Source organism: Microtus oregoni, unplaced genomic scaffold (assembly GCF_018167655.1).
Source record: "Microtus oregoni isolate MIOR12 unplaced genomic scaffold, Mior012 000015F_ref0000493, whole genome shotgun sequence".
Lineage (NCBI taxonomy): Eukaryota > Metazoa > Chordata > Mammalia > Rodentia > Cricetidae > Microtus > Microtus oregoni.
Window position 1 is genome coordinate 190,510 of NW_024543074.1, and position 22,104 is coordinate 212,613.

Sequence of the window (22,104 nt, forward strand, 5' to 3'; positions counted from 1 at the left end):
AGCGGCTGAAATGAGGATGCAGGCGGGAGAAGAACTAGGTCACTTCTCTGCCCGCCCTGGGTGGGAGCACAGCAAACCCAGCATCCTCCGAGCAAGGGCAGAGATTGTTCTCCTTGAGTCCTGCCTGGTCCTATAGGACAGGGCCAGCCCTCCACACTGAACGAAGCCCAGTTCCTGAGTGACTCCCAGTGGCTCTTCTCTGCCTGTTGATGGTGGGAGATGCATGTAATCCAGCACGCAGAGACTGAGGCAGGAAGATGGGGAGTTTGAGACCAGCCTTGCTACATGAAGAGACCCTGTTTCCAAAAACCAAAGAACCAAACAATAAGAAGAAAACAACCCTAGTTTTGCTTTGGGCTCCTCTCTCTCTCTCTCTCTCTCTCTCTCTCTCCCCACACACACCCCCACCCCCAGGGTTTTTCTATGTAACAGTCACGGCTGTCCTGGAACTCACTCTGTAGACCAGGCTGGCCTCGAACTCACAGAGATCGGCTGCCTCTGCCTCCTGAGTCCTGGGATTAAAGACGTGCACCACTACCACCTAGCAGGCTCATCTCTTTAAAGGAATTTTTTTTATTTTCTCTGCTCCTTATTCCCAGACCAGCAGTGCTCTCCTTGGCTTAAGTCCTAGAGCACTTATCATCTTGCACTGGGTCCTGCTCCTCTGGTTCCTATTACAACCAACTTAATTTATTCATTCAACAAATATGTATTGAGTGTCTGCTCCGTGCCAGCTACTATTGCAGTTACAGCCAGTGAGCAAGATCCACTCCCAGGGATGATCCATACTGGTGTGGGAGGTAACCACTAAGCGAATACACAAAGAAACATATGTGATGTCATGAGCGAGGCATGCCTTGAGCCAACCGGGAGAGCAGAGTATAGGGCGGGTTTTGTCTGGGTGATCCAGTTTGGCGTAGGGAATGGAAAAGGCGAGATCTCTTTGCTAACAATGATTGCTACAAGGACAAGAAAATGGCCAGGATGGCCAGAGTAGAGTGAAGGACAGATAAAGGAACAAGAGATGTGACCAGGGAGGAAGGGAAGGGGATATATATGTAGAGATAGGGTCTCATTATGCAGCCTTGGCTAGCCTGGAACTTTCTGCGTAGAACAGGCTGGCTCTGAGATCAGTCTGCCTCTACCTCCAGAGCGCTGGGATTAAAGGTTTACAAAACATACACATTTTACATGAACAACCCACGTTTGTGGTCAAAGGTTCACAGTTTGGGATGTTTCTATTACTCCAGCAGGCCCCAGCACGACCACAGGAATCCGCAGTTCCCCTCACTGAACACCACCCTCTTTTACTTTTCTCCAGGATGGCCTCAAACTCAGAGATCTACCTGCCTCTGCCTCCCAAATGCTGGAATTAAAGGCATGTGCCACCACCACCAAAAACACTTTTGTGTGGGTTTGTATTTTCCTGTGTTGTGTTGCGTGCGTGCGTGCGTGTATGTGCATGCGTGTGTGTATGTGTATTTTTATTTTGGGATGAGTTCTTTCTCCATAGGTCAGGCTCACCTTAATTTATGACCTTTCTTGCCTCAACTCCCTAGAGTGCTGGAATTCTACAGGTATGTCATCATGGCCAGTTTTTCCTGTGGTGGATGTGCATCTGTGTGTTCAGGTGCATTTACATATACACATGAAAACAGAGAACAGAAGAGACTGTCAAGTGTCCTCTATTGCTCTCCACCTTATTCCTTGAGACAGGGTCTCTCACAGAGCCCGAAGTTCACTGTTTCAGATAGGCTGACTGTCCAACAAAGCTCCTGAGAACTGCCTGTCTCTGCTCCCCAACACTGTCGATAATGGGGCAGGCGGACAGGTGCAGCTTTCGTGTAGATGTTGGGGATCAAATTCAGATCTTCATGCTTGCATAGCAAGTGGTCAAACCCACTGAGCCGTCTCCTGAGCCCTACACACAGCTTGCTCGCTTATCTTTTTGTCTTTGTTTTGAGATAGGGTTCACTCTTTGGCCTAAACTAGAATAGCACTCACTCTGGGGCTCAGGCTGGCCTCACCCCTGTACAAATCCTCCTGTCTCAATCTCCTAAGAACCCTGATAACAAGCCGGGTGGTGGTGGCGCACGCCTTTAATCCCAGCACTCGGGAGGCAGAGGCAGGTGGATCTCTCGGAGTTCGAGACCAGCCTGGTCTACAAGAGCTAGTTCCGGGACAGGCACCAAAGCTACAGAGAAACCCTGTCTTGAAAAACAAAAACAAACAAACAAAAAAAAAAGAACCCTGATAACAGGTATGAGTCACCTGCCTGTCCTTTTCCTTAAGACTTCTAATCGTGCCAGGCGGCGGTGGCACATGCCTTTAATCCCAGCACTCAGGAGGCAGAGGTAGGTGGTTTTCTGCAAGTTTAAGGCCAGACTGGTCTACAAGAGCTAGTTCTAGGACAGCTAGGGCTACACTGAGAAACTCTGTCTTGAAAAACCAAAGGGAAAAAAAAAGAGAGAGATTTTTTTAAATGATTTATTTATTTATTATATACAAGTGTTCTGCCTCCATGTATGCCTGCAGGCCAGAAGAGGGCACCAGATCTCATTACAGATGGTTGTGAGCCACCATGTGGTTGCTGGGAATTGAACTCAGGACCTTCGGAAGAGCAGTCAGTGCTCAGTGCTCTTAACCTCTGAGCAATCTAAGAGAGAGATTTTTAATTGTGCATGCTCACCCTCAGGTCCTCTGGAATGAGCCACTTAATGTGGGTGCTGGGAACTGAACTGGAGTCCTCTGTGATGGCGGTATGTGTTGTTTTTTAAAAACAAGTTATTTTGCCGGGCGGTGGTGGCGCACGCCTTTAATCCCAGCACTCGGGAGGCAGAGGCAGGCGGATCTCTGTGAGTTCGAGGCCAGCCTGGTCTACAAGAGCTAGTTCCAGGACAGGAACCAAAAGCTACGGAGAAACCCTGTCTCGAAAAATCAAAAAAAAAAAAAAACAAGTTATTTTATTATCTTTATGAATATGGATGTTTTGTCTGCATGTTCATCTGTGTACCATGTACATGCCTGGTACCTGTAGAGGCTAGAAGAGGGCATCGGATTCTCTAGGACTAAGTTACAGATGGTTGTGAGCTGCCACATGGCTTCTGAGAATCAAATCAGGGTCCTCTGGAAGAGCAACCAGTGTTCTTAACCACTGGGCCATCTCTCTAACCCTGTCTTCTCTTTGTTTTCCTTTTCTACCCCACCCCCAGCACTGAGGAACTGAACAGTGCTCTATCATCAAGCTATACCCCCCAACCCCTCTGGAATGTAATGTGTAGCTGCAGCTAGCCTCAATTTGCACAATCTTCCTGTTTCAGCCTCCCAAGTGCTGTTGAATTCGTCACCATAAAATTGCTGCCATCACCTAAGTGCGGTGGTCCACGGCAGTGATGTCAGAACTTGGGAGGGGAGGTTAGATAACTGAAGGTTCAAGGCTAGACCAGATAGTGAGATTGTCTCACTAAAGAAGAAAAAAACAACCCTAAAACAAAACAAAAACAATCCTTCCATGATTACGATTATGTGTCCTGGACTAGTTTCTCTTGGGTGGAAATGCGCGGTCATGTGTATGCATTAGTTACATAACCTACTTTTAGCAGATATTGCCAGTTTTCCAAAGTGGTAGTACCTGTTTACACGCCCACCAGCAGCATATGAAAGTTCCAGTTGTACCCTGGCATAGTGGCGCATGCCTGTAATCCCAGCACTTGGGAGGCTGAAGGAAGAGGACTGATGAGAATAGCCAGCCTGGGCTACACAGTGTCTCAGGAAAGAAAAAGTTCCCCATCGTCACTGGGACAGGTGCTGCCAGTCTTTTCCATCTCAGCTGTATGCAATGACACTGGTTTTAGAAAGACTGTGTGGCTCAGTGTAGAGACCTGACTCTCGGCAAGTAAGGTGCTGCCAGTCTGGCAGGAGGTTAGTCTTGTCATCCAAGAATGCTGGGACTGGCTAATAAGAAGAGGGAGGCTAGGGGACTGGAGAGATGGCTCAGCGGTTAAGAGCATTGCCTGCTCTTCCAAAGGTCCTGAGTTCAATTCCCAGCAACCACATGGTGGTCCACAATCATCTGTATTGAGGTCTGGTGCCCTCTTCTGGCTAACTCTGTACAAAATAAATAAATAAATATTAAAAAAAGAAGAAGAGGGAGGCTAGGCATCACAGTGCACCCTTTTCATCTTGGCACTTGGGAGGCAGAGGTAGGGGGACCGCTGTGAGCGAGACTACATAGTGAGTTCCAGGCCATCCAGGGCTGTACAGTGAGACCCTGTCTCAAAAACAAGCAAGCAAAAAGATGGGCGAGGACAAGTGAAAAGAGATAGCTAGGGTAAGATCTAGATAATTATTTCAGATGGGGTCCAGCTATGCAGTTCTTAGACCTCTCTATTCTGCCACCATCATCCAAGAGCTGGGATTACAGGCATGCACTGCCACACCCAGGTAAATACTAGACTTTATCAGTGTGTTTGCATGGGTGTGTACATGCAGAAACCACAGAAGGTGCACATAGGTCAGGGGACAATCTGTGATGTTCTTTCTCTCCTTCCACTGATACAGCAGGTATGGAAATAGGCCATCAGCAGGCTTACAGGGCAAGCTCTTTGCTCTGTCAGCCATCTCATGGACCCCTAAACTCTAGGATGGGAACACAAGCAAAAAGCAAAGCAAAGCTGGGAGAATAAAGGAGTGCTTTCTGATACCAAGATTCAGGGAGAGTTAGACAAGCTAAGAACTCACACGAGCCTATGTGAATGGGAGGAGAAGGTACCCTGAACAGGAGACACTGTGCTACCTCGAGAGTTAACCCAGGCTCAGTGTGCCTCTGACTTGGCAAGACTGATGCTGCCAGCTGCATGAAAAGTTTGTACTGCCTGCAGCAGACAGACCAGGGCTAGCATAGTAGGCCTGCCTCATCTAGCTCTGTAACTTGGACTTCATGCTGGGCCTACTCAGCCTCCACCTCATTCCTCGCAGGGTTAGAAGTGCGATCACATAGCAACGTGACCCGGAACAGGTGAGAACAGAAACATCTCCTGAGTTCCAGACACCAGACACAGATCTTGGGAGGTTGGCACCTTCTCCTCCCACTCACATTTTCCAGGTCCCTCTAGACAGCCCTGCTGAGGAGCCTTGAGTGCTAGGAAGGTGTCCCCTGTTCCCTCTCCCAAGCTCAGCCCTTCCCCCCAGTTTCAGAGAAGCAATGGAAAACACTGGGAGGTTGATTCATAGATTTTAGTGTATTTTCTCTATCCAGAGGTTTCTTCCATGACAGCAGGGCCTGTACAATGCACACGGTTCAGGTTCACTCTGTTAAAGCTACAGGATTTGGGGATGGGGGCCCCTGAGAAACAGTGGGGCAAGCATCACAACCAGAGGCAAGCAGCAGCCAAGGGGTGGGGAAGGCAGTGTTCTTGGAGGCTAGGGAACGAGAGAAGGCTGATGAGGGGTTACTGAAGAGGGGCAGGAAACCTGGGCTGCAGGGGGAGCAGCCAGCAGCTGAGCAGAAGAAGCAGAGTATGGGACGGTATGGTCACCATCACCATTATGGGCTGGGGGCGGTGGCACGATCACCATCACCACTAGGAGCTGGGGGGAGTGGTATGGTAGGTCTGTGGATATGTCGACAGGGGCTGCTGTATAAAAGGGAATATATAACATAACCTATAATACAATGTTTACATATTATACAAGGTTCTTTCCCTCTTTGGGTTTTAAAAAATAAATGTACAATTCCAGAGCTTTGGGTAAAAATCTATATACACTCCCAGAGCAGGAGCTGCAGCTGATTTCACCGCTGCCACAGTCGCCACTGCCTCTTCAGAAGGGCCAGGAAGGAGGGGGGAGGCTGTGCCAGGAAATCCCGCCCAGTAGCTGCCAGGAGCCCTTGCCACCCCTCAGCCCTGGAGCCCATGATGGGAGAAGGAAGGGTGCGGGGAGAGGTAATAAAGGCCTTGCAAGAGCCCAGCTTTGCCTCTACAGCTGCTGCAGTCTCTCCTCCCCACTTAGGGAGGCGCTAGCTGCCCTAGGTACTGAGATCCACCCCTGATTCTAGAGACAAGGTGTGTGTGTGTGGGGGGTGGTAAAGACAGATGGACAAACTGTGTGGTTGGTGACAGACACAGAGCCAGAAGAAGGATGACAACTCCCTCTTTAGCAGTGAGACACCCCCCAAAGAAGACAAGAATGGAGAACAGGCGCCCCTAACTCCTGATAACCACTGCATTCCCCCCACAGTAAGGCAGAGGCAGGGTCCTGCAGGCAGCGTAAGCCTGTGTTTCCCTGAGCATCTTTTAGCCTCTCGCTGGGAAGCTTGGGAGGGGGATTTGCAAGGGCTGATGGGTAACTCTCCTGCCTTCTGATAAGCCCTGCCTGCAGGAAACTGACCCACAGTTTTCACATGCAGGACAGCAGGTGGAGCTGGACAGGGAGTGAGGGAGACATAGTCAAGAAGGGTAGCACCAAACAGAAGGGATCCTCAAAAAAACAAACAAACAAAACCCACTCTGATACTCTCCCTACACTATCAGATGTACTCTTGCTCCCTAAAGGGAATATATAAATCACACACACACACACACACACACACACACACACACACAAAATCTTGGGGGTGTATATCCAGGGATCTCAGCCCTGATTAGGGGAAGTGAAACAGGTGTCAGGGAGGAAGGTTTCCAGTACCCCCACACCACAGCTGCGATCTGGGAGGGGGTGTTTCCAGTGCCCCCGTACCACAGCTGCGACCTGGGGGAGGGGTGCTTCCTTCCTGCTTGGGAAGCGGAGCCTAGAAACTCCATCTCTGGAACAGACCATACTGGGAGGGCACAGGGGTACTCGTCTCTTGTTCTCCAGAGAGGTCAGAAACCAGGAGTGTGAAGGAGCAAGGTAAGAGGACCTCAGCAGGATGGACAGACAGGCTTACACATTCTGGTAGGTCAACCCAACTCCTCTATGTAGGATAGGAAGCGGCTCCAGGGAAAAGATGTCCGATGTGGGCTACTGAGGGCATCACGCAAAGTGCTTGGGTGCCGGGTGCCAGGGACCCGGGTGGGGCAGCTGGCCCTCCACACTCACTGGCTATTAGCCTCCAGCTTGTAGGAGAGCTCGAAGAGGAGGTTCTGGTTGTCGATGACCTGGAACTGGCGCACGTAGGCCTTGGTCTGCAGGTGATGAGGGGAGGCCTCCATGTCCAGGCCTGGGGGGTAGAAAGGGAGAGGTATCATCTCTCAGCTTCCCTTTATCCCCTACATGCAAGCCAGGCAGGCCAGGGTGAGGGGGTGTGAATGGGAACAGGTATTGGCAGGAAGCCCATGGAAGATGAAGAACTGACCAGTGTCACGAAACAGACACTTGAGCATGGAGTTCTCCCAATCCCTTTCCTCTTCCACAGTTCTACTGGGAAGCTCACTGAGTCTTGGGTACTCACAGAGGGGCCGGCTCCGGTATTTTCGGATTGTCCTCACTTTCTCAGCCACGGAATGCTGGAAGATGACAAGGAATTAGCCCCGAAAAGGGCACAGGCAGCTGCTTCCTTCCCCCCTTCATTCTCAACTGAGTGAGTTCTCCACTCTCCAGTGATGGGGCCTCTGAAGGGCCAAAGGCCGGGTAATAGCAAGGTGCCAAGGGAGGGAGGGAGAATTGCCCCCAGCTGCCTGTCAGCTTTGCCTCTTGTGGGTGGGTTGCCACAGTGATGCCACCAGGGAGACAGTCTGGAGTCTGTCAGGCAAGTTGGGCACCAGACAGGAAGGCTGCTATTTTGGGGGAAGTGACAGGAGAGAAGGGAAGGATGGATGCATACGGCCCGGCCCCTCTCTCCTAGGACAGGGGCTGGCAGTACCACTCACCAGCTTCTCAATGTTCACCAAACCATCCACCAGGGTCTTGCTCCCCTCATGCAGGAAGGTCAGATCTAGGGAACAGGAAGACAGCTAATGTGAGGGTCAAATAGGCAGAGGAACCCATACCACCCTCCAAGACACGTGCAGTCTGGGGGCGGGGGGCTCTCTGGAAGTAGGTATTCACAGCTGAATTGAGAGGGGGCTCAGAGGCAGGCCTGGGAGAAGCACAGCGCGGGAGGGACTGACCTTTGAGGATCAGGGGCACGAAGGGAATCACAGGGGGTTTCATTTTGGAGATGATTTCTCTGTAGCTTTTATGGTTCCGGCAGGGGTCCTAGCATTCCACAAAAGGAGCAGAAACAGATGGGCCCAGTGTACCCCTAGAGATGTCTCCCCTTCCCTAGGGGCCGAGGAAAGCCAACCCCACTCACCGTCAGGTTCTCGAATTTGCGGAACAGGTTCTTGAATTTCCCTGGCAGCTTCTGCAGAGAGTTGAAGGAAGAAAAAAAGAAATGTCAGGGTGGGCGGAGCTTCTTGAGTTTCACAGCAGGAGCATGTGACTAGTCTTCCTTAGAGGGCTATGGGTTTACACATCTTGCGGTAGGAGAAGCAGCTAGCAGGTGAGGACACAGAATCAGTCCTAAGGGTAAATCAGGGAGTTTGAAACTGCCTGGGGAAGGATTTATTCTGGACAAACTGAGACCTTTGCCTAGGCAGGTGCCACGCACAAAAGTGCTCCCGTGAGACCACTGAGACCCAGCAGATGCTCATAGCAAGGACACCTCAGCTGGGATTCTGGCTTTTTACTAATTTGCAAAGACATGAGCAAAGCTCTGTGTCCTGAGTAGCAGAAGCCAGAAGAGGGCAGCTGCTTTCCATTAGCACAAAGATGCCCCACAGAGCAGCAGCAGCAGCAGCAGCAGCAGCAGCAGCAGCAGCAGCAGGATGCGCTAGGGAAAGCCTGAGATGCATGCAGATCCTGAGGTGAGGTACTGGGTCTGGCACTGTGGGTAGAGAAGGGAGATGTCACCTCACCTCCCAGGTGAGCCGCAGGCGGCTGACGGCAGCATTGTCCAACCCCATGACCACAGCATAGAAGGACAGGAGGTCCTGGTTCTGCTTGCAGCTGTGTGGGAGGGAGGCGAGGTTAGGGGGCTTCGGGAAACTGTGACCTTCCCCGTCTCCACCAGAAGCACTCACATGGCAGCGATCTTGATGAACTTTTTGAGCAGCTGCACCCGCTTGCCCGGGGCCTCACAGAGCAACACCTCCGTGGCCACCCAGTGAGTGACCTCACTGCAGCGCTGCAGCAGCAACTCCAAGTTGGCTGTCTCCCTGCGACCACGCTCCCCGTGGAACACATAGTCCACGAACTCCAGCTGCAACCACGGTGGCAGAGGGGAGGCCAGGGTGCGAGCAGGAAGATGGCAGCACAGAGCACATGGAGAAGGAAAGGCAGGAGTGAGTGGGCATGGAAATGGAAAACCAGGGACAGGGCAGGATGTCACAGAGACAGCTGATGCTAGCGCTGATTTCTCTCCTAGTGAGCCGGAGGTACCAGGCACCTGCTAAGATCTGTGTGGTTCTCCCTCTAGGAGACACTCATCCCTGCCTTTTTTCTATCTCTCTTTTTAAGATTTTATTTTAGAGGCTGGAGAGATGGCTCAGTGGTTAAATCACATATTGGTCTTGCAGAGGATCAGAGTTCAATTCCCAGCACCAATGTCAGCAGTTACTCCACGGAATCTGATACCTTTATGGCCTGTACACAGAAATATACAAGTATAATAAATAATATAATAATAAATAACAATATAACTATTCTTGAAAACATTTTATGGGGGGGGCTGGAGATATTGCTGAGTGGATAAAAATGTGTACTGATCTTCCAGGAAACCTAAATTCGGTCCCCAGCACCCATAAAAGATGGCTCACAACTGTAATTCTAGCTCGAGGGGGACCTGGTGCTTCTGGCCCGTGGTCACCTGCACTCACATGTGTGCATGTATGCATGTACACACATGCACACTGCACACTCAGACACAGTTAAAAATAAAATAAATTTTAAAATTGCTGGGTGTCATGGTGCACACCTTTAATCCCAGCACTCGGGAGGCAGAGGTAGGCGGATCTCTGGGAGTTCGAGGCCAGCCTGGTCTACAAGAGCTAGTTCCGGGACAGGCACCAAAGCTACAGAGAAACCCTGTCTTGAAAAACCAAAAAAAAAAAAAAAAAATGAAGACTTTAATATTTATTTGTGTGTGTGTGTGTATGTGTGCACTGCACATTCATGCACAGGCCAGAAAAGGGCATCAGAGCCCCTGGAGCTGGAGGTCCAGGTGGTTTAAGCCATGATTATGGAGCTGGAAATCAACTCTGGAAGAGCAGTAAACACTCTAAACCTCTCAGCCAACTCATACATTTTTTTTTGTTTTTTGTTTGTTTGTTTTAATTTATTTCATGTGCATTGGTGTTTGCCTGCAAGTAAGTCTGTGTGAGGGTGTCAGATCTAGGAGTTACAGACAGTTGTTAGCTGCCATGTGGGTGCTGAGATTTGAACCCTGATCTTCTGGAAGACAGTCAGTGCTCTTAACTGTTGAGCCATCTCTCTAGCCCCCTTGTTTTCTGTTTTGATTCGGAGTTTTCTGATCTCAGGCTGGCCTCCAACCCATCATGTAGCCCAGGATAATCTGGGTCCCTCTGCCTCCACTTCCCAAGTGCTGAGACGACAGGCATCCACCACCACAGCTGATTTATTCAGTGGTGAGGATCCAGCCCAGGGTTGTGCATGTCAGGCAGGTCAGGTACTCTACCAACTGAGCTACACCCTCTGCTTGATAGTAAACATTTTTATGAATCCAGATAAGAATTTCAGTTCAGCGCCTACGCAGGCAGCACCTGAAACTCCCTGCTGTAGAGGCTCTCTGCCGTTCCCCAGATGAGGGGCCAAAGGCTAACAAAGGTTATCCCTGTGCACTGGCCCCGTGTGTGCTCCCAGGAGCAGGTTTCGTGCCACCCCTCTGCCCAGCACCAGCCTCAGTCCCACCTCGTGCACGCAGCGGAAGAGCTCCCAGTGGAAGGCAGTAAGATGGTTGGCAACATCTTCGGGCTCCACCCGGTGGATCTCTGTGTCTCCAGGGGAGACCTGGATCTCCTCAGGAAGGGGTACCTGGCGGCAGGTGGGGTTAGAGGAACTTGGCTGCCTGTGGTAAGGTGAGAGACTTACTCTCAGCTCTCCCACCCCACCCCTCCGCCAGCTCTTGTTACCAGCCAAGACAGGTGAAGGAATTCTTACTAGGGCCTCATAGCTGTCCCGGGTACAGGCAAATAGGTGGCTGTTGATGCCCAGCGTAGTGAAAACACAGTCCTCTGTCGGCTGCAGGAGGACCTTCTCTGCAGAGGAACAGGCTGTTCAGCTTTGGCCACCCACATCCCTCATATACCTGAGCCACCATCGCCCTATGCTGACATACCCTGGACTAGTGGGACACTTATCGTCACCAGCTTATACCACAGGTATCAGAAATAGTTGGTCAAATGCTTTCTTTTGCATTTGTAGACTACCCCACATGTAAATCTCTCTCATTCCCTCATCTCTATGAATAGGGTGAATACTTTTATTAACTTTATGGAAAATAAGTCATGCCTGAAGTCCTGTCCTGCCACTTGAGAGGCTGAAGCAGGAAAGACCGCAAATTCTAGACCAGTCTGGGGTTACACACACACACACACACACACACACACACACACACACGAGCTATGCTACCTTGCTGGCTCTCTGCCTCCTCCCCACAGGATTAGAGCCTACCCTATGTCCTCAGCCTGGAAAAAAGAAATGGAGCATATAAGATGGGGGGAGGTGTGTGTGAAGGACTGGAACACAGTCTCCAGGTGGGTACTAGGTAGCACCCAGGACAGAAACCAATGATTCTAAACCGGTGTGCCCCAAATTTAAATGTGCATAGGATCCCCTGAGTGGGAGAGGGTCTGGTCCAAATGCAGATTCTAATCCTGTAGATTTGGGGTAGGGTCTCTTAGGTGATGCATTCACCAAGGCTGGACCCACGATGACACTTTGAGTATCAAGGATCTAGAATTTAGCATTCGCCCCTGCCTAGTGTGCTGATCCTCACCTCCAGAGGAGGCAACAGCTACCAGGATGAGGGCATCCTCTCGCTCGGCAGGCTCTTCTGAGTACTGCAGCTTCTCTGTCACAGAGCCCAGAATGTCCTGCACTGACGCGGAGAGGCGGCTGCGTATGGTCACGTAAGAGTGGTCAGGCATGTAGACTCTACAGAAGACTGCACAAAGACAGGAAAGGAGACTCCATTGAAGGTGAAGAAGGCCCACCCACCTCCCTGGGCCACTCCAGAAACTTCGCTCTTCCTAACGGCCATACTCACTCTCATCTGACCCCCGGAAAGCCACTCGGGTCTGCAGACAGGAATCTATCCGGCGGAAGTGGCGGAAGAGTGGCTTGACCTGCTTGCTGGGCGGCTGGCTCTCCTCTGGAATCCTGGCGTGAACACAGTCATGTATCAGCAAGTCCTGCCAGGCACACAGAGCACCAGGCAGGACCATAAAGCAGGGATAGGACAATGACCAACACAGGACAATTGTCTAAGTGGCCCAAATCAGATGCCACCTCTTTCAGAGATTCTTCGCTGACCCACCTACCTACGAGGAAATGCTACAAAACAATGTAACAGTATTGTTTATGTTCATGTCATCTTTTCTACAAGATTGACAGCTTTTGAGGAATGGGATCAGTTTTTACTGTTTTTCACCCTTTAGGTCTTAGCACACTTCTTGGCACGTGGAGGTGGTAGGCCATCGGATGTCTGAATTTTGCCGACAAGGACTTCACAGTCTGGGGAAGAGACAGACGTGCAGGCAGCTACTTCTAACACCAGCCAGAAGTGTTGGTGAGATGACAAAGGTACAGGAGAGTGGTGTGGGGGAGGAAGGAAACTCTCCCTGGAGGCGGAAATCTGAGCTATGTCCATGGAAGAAATGGCATTTGACCCGGGCCTTGAAGGATCATGGGAAGAAAGAGTAGGAGCACACAAGGGTTGCCAGATTAATAGGTGAAGAGGGATGAACAAGAGGAGATGGGGAAAGCTCAGCAGATGGCAGGAAGGGAGGGGTGCGGAAGCTGCGCTAGGGCATCTAACTTGGAGATGTTAGCGAACACGGATGCTTTGGGAACAGGAGGGTGAAGGCATCATCTATGGAAGTCTGGAAAGTGTCTCTGGTGTGAGAAGAGAGGAGGGAGGAAGACATGAGGCCAGGAGCTGAGGTCCTGTGTGGCAACAATCTAGGTGACAGTTAATGAACCTCGTGGTAGCAGGAATGGAGAGGGGACAACCAAGATGTACTCCTGTCCTGAGCTGGTGAGGTCAAATTTGGGGAATTTTGCCAACTGTTTGTTTAGGTAATAGTGAAGATTAAACCTAGAACCTTACACATATTAGACAAATACCCACCAGCTATATCCCAAGTCATTATTATTATTATTATTATTATTATTATTATTATTTTGAGACAGATTTCACTAAGTTGTCCAAGCGGGCCTTGAACTGATGATTTTTCTGCTTTAACCTCCTGAATATCTAGGCTTACAGGGATGTGCCACCATGCATAACTGATACATATTTGTAAAGATTTATTGTGTTTTTAATGTGTATTTGTGTTTTGCCTGCATGTGTCTTGTGCATCACAAGCAAGCACTACATTTGGAGTGTGGAAGAGGCCATCAGATCCTCTGGAACTGGAGCTACAGATGGTTGCTAGCAGCCATGTAGGTGCTGGGACTCCAAAGTGGGTCCTTAGGAAGAACAACGGGTGCTCTTAACCATTAGGCCACCTCTGCAGTCCCTGCTACCTGATTTTTTTTTTTCAAGACAGGGTCTCATTATGTAGCCCTGGCTGTCCTGGAACTAGCTCTGTAGACCAGGCTGGCCTTGAACTCATAGAGATCCGCCTGCCTCAGCCTCTCAGGTGCTGAGATTAAAAACATGAGTCACCCTGCTCCATACATAGTACGCTGATTTTTTTTTAAAGGACAGCTACAAAATATGTGTGTGCTCATTCATACACACACATTTTGCAAATCTGAGGTCAAATAAATTGTTCTCAAAAGAGACAGTTTCAAGCTAGGCAGCATGGCACAAACCTATAATCCTACCATGGAGGCAAACACAGAAAGATTGCTGCAAGTTTCAAGGACTCTGTCTCAAAAATAAATAAGAAGAGAAAAGAAAGGGAAGGTAGTTTTCTAAGTACTCTTTGCTGTTTTGTATTGCTATGCTCCAGCTTTTGTATGCATAGGTGACAATGTGATGGAATACTATGTAACCAGCAGTGCAAATCTCTTCCCAGCCCCATAGTCAGTGTCCGCCCTCCTGTTGATCACTTGACATCAACCATAGTAAGAGAATTTACACTGAGAATCAGAGCTACCAACCATGGATGTTTCTCATAAAGCACAGGTTGTTAAATACTTGCCAGAACTCTACCAGATTAATAGACAAACTGAAGAAAAAATAGACAAAAACCAAAAAAGACTGGAGCTGGGCCAATGGCACAGGCCCACTTGGGAACCTGAGACAGGAAGATTACCAGTAGAAGCATCTTGGGCCATGCGGCAAGTTGGGGGTTAGCTTGAGCTATACTGTAAGACATGTTGCTTAGCCCCCACACACCCACCCAAAGAACAAATGATTGGGTTAGAAAACAGTGATCTGTGGTTCTGTGTTAACTCCAGTAAGGAAAAGGAGCTGAAAGAAACCACATTGAAGGGGTAAAGGGGCTGGAGAGATGGCTCAGTGGCTTAGAGCACTGGCTGCTGCCCCAGAGGACCCCTCCATCTCTGGTTCTAGCAGGCACATGGTGGCTCACAGCTGTCTGTGACTCAAGTTCATGGGGATCCAAAACCCTCTTCTGACCGCAGCAAACCCAAGCATGCGGTGATACACTGATGTACATGCAGGCAAAGCGATAAGAATAAATCAATAAATAAGCATCTTAAAAAGCAAGCAAGCAAGCAAGCAAGCAAACAAGTGACTGAGACGGGGAAGCCACTAGACCAGAGGCAGCCCTTGTAATAGAGGAACTCAGGGAACCCCTTCCCCCTCACTTTAGCTCCACGGTCTCCACCAGCTGGTGCAGCCTCAGCGTGTCCTCTCGGAGGTCTTGGTAAAGGGACTCATCCTTCATAATTAGTAAATACAGTTCCTAGGGAAAGGGTGACAGATGAGAGGAAGGCACAAGTCTCATCCCAAGGACCACTCACGGCAAGGGCTGAGACAGGGCCTCCATGCCTCAAACACTCAGAAATCACACAGACATCTTTTGCTTCCAGATACTCAACTTGAGGAGTATGACTCCTTTGAAGAGCCCCCTTCCAGAGCTGAGAGCTAGCTCACGTGCCTTTTCCTTCCAAGGCCCACCTTGATAATGTGGCCAGCCCCTTCTTCCTCTTGCAGCAATCCTTGGTAGGTATCCAGGAAATGAAGGAGTAGAGCTAGACAGGCTTGCTTCCGGCCCAGCCCCTCTGGACCCTCCACATTCCTTGATTGAACAAAGCTGACCCCTAAGTTAAGTAAAAGTTCTGAATAGCCAAGGAAACCGGGGAAGGCAAACTGACTCTAAATATTCTGCACTTGGGTACCAGAGGAGAGAAGGTTTCCAGGGCTCTGGAACCAAGACTTTTCTCATTCCAGCCATGGTTTTGCTTAGAGTACAAAGAATGAGGGCTTCAATTTGGCAACATTCAGCTCTTGTCTGTTAAAGAGGTTATTGCCAGCACCCATCTAGCCGCCAGCCAGCTCACAAAGCTGACTTTACCTCATGGTGAGGCCTGATTATTCTAAGGGAGCCTAACGACATTCGACTCAAGGGCTTGACATGTACAATTAGGTTCTAAAGTAATTCAAAGAAGCCAGGCATGCTGGTACATCCCTGTAATCCCAGCATTTAGGAGGCAGAGGCAGGAGGATTACCACAGGTTAGTGATAACCTGGTCTACATTAGAAGTCCCACACTGAGCCAGTAGCTCATCTCTCGCTGACCCTACTGAAGCACAACCATGACCTAATGCTGATATCAGACCCCATGTTTAGAGCAAGATCTTTTTCGTTTTCTTTTGTTTTTCAAGACAAGGTTTCTCTGTGTGGTCCTGGCTCTCCTGGAATTTACTCTGTAGACCAAGCTAGCCTCAAACTCACAGAGATCCACCTGCCTCTGCCTCCCAAATACTGAGATTAGAGGTGCACACCACCACCGTCCCACTTGGCCCTTACTCTTGTACAGGTGTCTCCTGAGCACTCCCAGGGCTGAGACAAGGCTGATCCTCACAGCAGCCCAGAGCAGAGCATTTCCTGCTGTGTATCTCTATCCTACGGACTGAAGCAAACCCAATCACCAGGATGTGGAGCAAGCTGCCCAAGGCTCGTGAGACGAAAAGCTGGTTGTGTCTTCTATGGGAGAGCTTGGGTTGGGTTGTAGTTTGTGGGCAGGAATGACTCCCTCCTGGTCTGCCCTTTTATAAGCTCCATAAAAGGATATTACTGGTGCAACTCTTGCAGAAACTTTTCTGTTGGCAGGAAGAGCGAATGGGTGAGGACAATGTCATCAAGCAGAATATCTGTGAAGATCAACAAGCATCGCAGATGTCAGGTGGGAGCTTCTAGAACCGTCTGGAAACTCTGCACCCTCATTTTTTGCCGCTTTAGCAAGGCTGGAGCCCCGGCCACCTGCCCTGTCATGCTCTGCACACGTGCACACACATGTGTGAGGGTTCTGGGCAGCCGCTGCGGGGGTGGGGCTGGCAGCTGCCAAGGCAGCTGGAGGGGAAGGGGGGTGCCTTTGAAGGCCATGCACACTTCTCTTCAGTGTGTGGGAAGTTGGTCAGATAATACACCACGCCTGAGATCTGCTAGGAAAAAAAGGAGTCCACAGAAGTGACCCTAAACAGAGAACTGGCAGACACAGAGGTTACAGTCAGAGGGATGGAGGTGTGTGGGCGTATGTGTCCATCCTCCCCTCACCATTCATCACCTCAGAGTTTTGACAGGGAAGGTGGAGACAGCCCCATTAAAATTAGGAGAGGAGACAGACTGCCACCTCTTCTTCTCAGTTCCTTAAATAGAGCCCCTGTGTCCTCTGGGTGCCCAGAGGTAGAAGGGTTAATGATGAAGAAGAGAGGGGAGGGGCTCCTCTCTCCACCCTTCTCCCTCCACACCCATCTGGGCCTGGCTCAGCCAGTCAACCAGGTACAAGGTCGCCCTGACTTGTAGCCAGCCTTGGGGTGGGGCAGGACTGCTTGGCACACACAGACAGGCAGGGCACAGGGTGGGAGCCAGGTGTCCTCACCAGGACAGGTTAGGGCCAGGTCCCCAGGCACTACTCCAGGGCTCCTGACAACCCTTGATTGTCGTGCCCTGCTGCCAGTGCCAGTCATGAAGGCAGAGGTGGGGAGGCAACATACGACTGCCTACTTGAGTCTTTTTTGTTTCACAGATGAGAAAGCGGAGGCCCAGAGCTAGGAGGCACTTGCCCCAAGTCAGAAAAAGAACCCGGACGGCGGAGTCTCTGTTCTTCCCTCAATATTAGAGGCGAGCAGAGTGTCAGGGTAGACTCTAGGGGCCACAAGGGGCTGCCTAGACTTCTGAGGGCTCTGGCTAGGTATGGAGAGCCCTCAATAAGCAGTTTTCTCCTCCCACACAGCCTGGGAGGAAACCAAATGGCTTGAGAAAGTGGCTTATATTAGAGATATTGGAGAGGCAGGTTAAGCTGGTAGGTTTCCCAAACCAGTTTCTCTGGGGATTCAGCCTGCCAAGCCAGATACTATGGGTGACAATTCAGGAGTCTCAGCTCAGGGGACACTGAACAATCTGTGGCACCATGCCCCTGCAGAAGAGGAAAGCCAGCCTCTCTTTCCCTCTGCCCAGCTGCCCTGCTATGTTCTGGAAGTAAGCGAGATGCTCCCTTGGCCCTCACACCTAGTCCAGGGATGCAGACAAGGCATAAGGAGGCCTGACGTCCTTCTGAGCATCTTTATCTCCCTGGAGTGTGAATGCTGAAAACCAGAGTAAAGGAAAAGGAACATGGGCAGCGTGGGGAGATGCTGATACGGGGGCTACAGTTTGGCATCTGTTCCTTCCAAAGCAGGCTCTGGTCCAATGCACAGCCTCCCTGGGGAATGTGTCATAGAGACACAGGGTGCGTGGTGTAGGTGGGAAGTTATGGTTAAGAGAGCTGTGTGTGTGTCTGATATTTTTCTAATTAAATCCAAAAGGTGTCAGCTCCCCAGGGCAACTGCAGCCCAAGCCAAAAGAGAGGACCCAGACCTTCAGGAAAAGAAAGAGAGGAAGGAAGAGGGGGAGTGACATCTACTGTTAAAGCCAGAGCACTCTGCAGAGGGTGAGGAGTACCACACATGACCCTCATCTTTCAGGGTTCAACTTTGGGCTCCCAAACCTAGACCTTTCTGGGCTCCGTGGAGTGCCTACTTAGATCTAAAACCCCTGATGTCTTCTGCCTCAGTTCTAAGCAGTAATGTGTGGGTCTCGTAAGCCCTTTAATAGGGTGCTGGTGGGGAGGGGGAAATGGCATCATCGTTTAGGGAATAAGCCTCTCAGGGTGTGGTTATTATTTTTTAAAGCCTTACGCTGAGGCATGACATAGGGAGGGTGAGAGCCGCTGAGGCCCAGATCCTTCTGGATGCTGCAGTCTCCTGGTGCCTTCCCTTAGAGATGTTCAGATGCACCCCCAAGGAGGACACTTACCCTAAAGGCAGCCAGACCCTGTGCCTATCCACACTGCCCCCACCAAGTGAGCCAGCTTGTGCCCTGGGGGCTTCTATACAGCCAGAGACTCTCACCATGGCTTTCAAGCTTTGGATACGGTCTGAAGGGTGGTATAACCTCAGCTGGAAAGCGTCCATCTTAGGGTGTCAGCCCCTAATTTGGGGGCATGGGAGGAGGTAGGCAGTATTTCAAGGGCCACGGGAGATTGGCTTAAATGTTCAAGGGAGAGGGAGGGGGCTGAAGGAGAGGAGAGGATGGTTGGCTTCCTCCCCGAGGGTGAGGCTAATGTTAGGAGAAAGGAGGGTGGGCACTAACATGCCCTTTCCCCTATACTACTGCAGGGTTTCCCTCAGTCCTACACTGCTGCTAAGGACAAGAAAAGAAACCAGGGCACCCCCTTTCTCAGGGAGGGATAAGCAGGCTTACCTGAAGCGCCGCTGTCCCTGGTAGTCCCTCCAGCCAGGCGCTCCAGAACCCGGTTCAGAAGATGCTCTGGCCGCTCGGGGGCGCCCAGGGGGGCCCAGGGAGGTGAAGCCAGGGGCTCGCCCGGGGATAGCTCATCTGAGGAGTACGAGGAAGGGGAGCGCAGGGGCACCCCGCACCCCAGCGGCCCGGGCCCCGGCACCTCCTCTAGCTGCACCCAACAAGGACCCCCGCTGCCCGGCTCCTCCGAGACCCCTAATGGCTCTCCCCCTTCCTCCTCAGCGGGCGGCTCCAGCCCGGACTCGGCTGAGGGCTCTCGGAGGAAAGCTGGGAGCAGCAGGCGGGACACGCTCTGACGCCGCTGCAGCGGCCGCGGTCCCCCCGCCGGACCGCCGCTCCCGCCAGGGCCCCCACCCCCTCCAGGCCCTCCACAGCAACCCGGACCCCCGCCGGGACCTCCTGCCACCGCTCGCCCCGCCAGCTGCGACGTCTGCTTCTTCAAAAATTTCTCCAGTGGCTTCATGCCCCCCCCCCGCCCCTCTCCTAGGGGCCGCCGGGGGACCCAGGTGTCCCAGGCGCGGGCGGGGGGGGCGGGGACACGATGCTCAGAGCCGGAGGAGCAGAGCCGAGGGCCGTGCCAGGCGCCGGACTGCGAGCCAGAGGTGGCCGAGGCTCGCTGGCCAAAGTCCAGTGGCCAGTGGCCGGGGGAGGTGCCAGAGGGAAGAGGAGCTCGCTCTCAGCGGCCCCCCATGCTGGCCGCGGCCAAAGGGCGGGCAGGTGGAGGGGCCGGTGTCCCCGGCTCAGCGCTCCAGGGCCGGGCTGAGGCGGCAGAGGCAGCGGGCGGAGCGCAAGGATGAGGACGCGGCGGCGGCTGCGCTCCTGGCCCCGGGGAAGGTGGCAGAATTGAGACCGCGCCCCCTCATCCAGTCCCCGCCCCTACCCTGCCAAGGCCCGCCCCCATCCGGCCGCGCGAGGCTTGAACTTGGGCGCTGGTGCTGACCGCGAAGACTTGGCGTCTGACAGTCGCAGAAACTAGGGGCAAAGGCAAGGAAGGGTTTTATCAATGAAGAGACCCCTAGTTCTTCATTACCTGATCTCTTAACGATCATTTCAAATAACCAGGGCAGATCTTTGACTTACACCTTGACGCGCTCACCTATACACAGGTGAGGCTGAACTCATTGCATCTTTCCCACAATTATGTGGTCTTTATCTCCCACCTGTGAGAAGGGCTGGGCCCGCGTCTTGGGTGAACTGGCTTTGGCACTGGGGGCGGAACCCACATCCTTCTCTGATAGGGTGTAGTAAGTGGTGCAGGGCGGCCCTGGGAGGCAGGTACCGGCAGGTAGGAAAGAGCCAGGCAGAGACCAGCAGGTTGTGGCAGGTCTAATTGGGGTGAAAAGAAGATAGTAGGCAGCAAGAGGAGACCGAGAGCACGAGGGCACCTTAGCCCCGGTGAAAGCAAAAGGAAACAAGACCGAAGGGATGGGTGGTAGGTCCCTAAGCTGCTCACTATTGTCACCAAGCACTTAAAGTTCAGTGTATTAGCCATGGAACGGGAGAAATGTTGCCCTTACTCCTCATGGCCATGCCAGAGCATTCTGTTGCCAAGGGTATACTGCACTTGGAAGACGAGGCTGCCGAGACAGTGTGAACACATCCAGGCTAGGTACAGTGAGGGAGTGGCACCAGGTTCCTGGTGGGGTGGGGCTCCTCGGACAATGCCCCAACCCTGTTTACTGTGCACCAGTCAGGCATGGATGGACAGGAATGCGTATAGCTGGGAGTGGTGCATCTGACAGGGTGTGCACTGTGCTTGTGTTGCTGTCTGTGCACCCCCAGTTCCATGTGTGCTAGAGCATGTGTTCACAGAAAGAAAGCTCTGCACACCCATCTGTGGATCTGGAGAGGGAACAAAAAGAAAAAGACAGCTCTGATTTTCACTAAGAAGCTAGGTCTGACTGTTGGCTTTCTGGGCTCCCGTCACTGAACACTCAGTATCTAAGGTTGAAAGTAGAAACTGGCTAGAAGGGCTTGAAGCTCCCCAGGTAACCTTTTAGTAACCAAGTAAGAAGAGGGGAGGGCTTCTCTTCTGCACATGCCACAGTACCAGATTAAGCAGTTGCCTTGGTAACCTCCTCTCTGGGCAGGATTTGGGATTGTCCGTTAGGAAGGGTAAAAAATTGGGGAGTGTAAAGCGTGTGGGAGCTGGAAATAAAGGGGACTAAGAGACTTTCTAGAAACTAAAGGCTTGGTTTCCAGGCCCTTCTGTTCAAGACCTTCAATCAGAAGAACAGGACGCATTAAGCTGTGGTCCTTCCAGAGCATCAGTGGTTTCCACCCTGGCTACGCACTGGAACCACAGAGGAACTTTTCAGAATTGCTGATGCCTGGGTCACACCATAGATCAATTATGAGATCCTTTCAAGCAGGCCCAAGACATCTGTTAGTTTAGAAAACTCCCCAGTTGATTCAACTAGCCAGCGTTGAAAAATCACTGTTCTAGGTCAGCCCTAGTAGGCTGCGTCAGATGAACTGGCAATTGCCAAACCCTTGCTGTTCTGAGTCACCTACAAGGTAGGCCCATGAACTGACCCCCCAGGGTGGGGGTAGGGATAGGGCATCTGTATTACCGTGAGAGAAATGTAGAGGAAGGTAGGGTAGTGTACAATTACCTAACTGAGGAAATGGAGGCCGACAAGCTTAACTGAGCCTGACCAACCCATGAGCTTCTAAAAAAGGTATTGGACAGGGCTGCCCAAGGCAGTAATGTATCTGCCCCTTAAACTCCCATTATTTCTGCCCACAGAGAGGCAGGGAGAACCTGAGGGCTTTGCTGAGCTTGAGTTTCTTCTTGCTGAGCTGGTTACCAGGGCAACAGAGAGAGCAATGGGATCTAACCAGAGGACTGGGGAAGAGGCAGGGGTGAAGAGGAAGCATCCTAACATTCCTTTTTCCTGCCAGTAACCCACCCCCAAGGTTGGTTGGCATTTTTTGTGAGACAGGAATAATACAGTTACCCATCACTT

At 51.5% G+C, this 22,104-nt stretch overlaps 1 protein-coding gene across 1 annotated transcript; it reads right to left on the reverse strand.

The window, feature by feature from the left end:
- Nucleotides 1-5,221: 5,221 nt before the first annotated feature.
- On the reverse strand, nucleotides 5,222-19,966 carry LOC121456819 (rap guanine nucleotide exchange factor-like 1). Its single transcript, XM_041665295.1, has 15 exons — nucleotides 19,079-19,966; nucleotides 16,410-16,488; nucleotides 15,293-15,428; nucleotides 14,980-15,077; nucleotides 12,245-12,357; nucleotides 11,975-12,142; nucleotides 11,137-11,234; nucleotides 10,888-11,010; nucleotides 9,042-9,220; nucleotides 8,877-8,967; nucleotides 8,273-8,323; nucleotides 8,088-8,175; nucleotides 7,848-7,912; nucleotides 7,430-7,484; nucleotides 5,222-7,198 (listed from the first exon to the last, which is right to left on the reverse strand). Exons 1-15 carry the CDS (start codon nucleotides 19,596-19,598, stop codon nucleotides 7,074-7,076), a joined length of 1,989 nt encoding a protein of 662 aa, XP_041521229.1. The 5' UTR covers nucleotides 19,599-19,966; the 3' UTR covers nucleotides 5,222-7,073.
- Nucleotides 19,967-22,104: the final 2,138 nt, after the last annotated feature.

Bases quoted from the DNA above. Each gene is read 5' to 3' on its own strand.
- LOC121456819 (XM_041665295.1), bottom strand. From the start codon at position 19,598: ATGAAGCCACTGGAGAAATTTTTGAAGAAGCAGACGTCGCAGCTGGCG. The intron at 15,429-16,409 runs ATATCCTTTTAT...CTTAGGGGTCAG, and splicing joins CTGCAAGAGTTGCACCAGTA to CTTTGTTCAATCAAGGAATG. The intron at 8,968-9,041 runs GTGAGTGCTTCT...CCTCCCACACAG, and splicing joins TTCATCAAGATCGCTGCCAT to CTGCAAGCAGAACCAGGACC.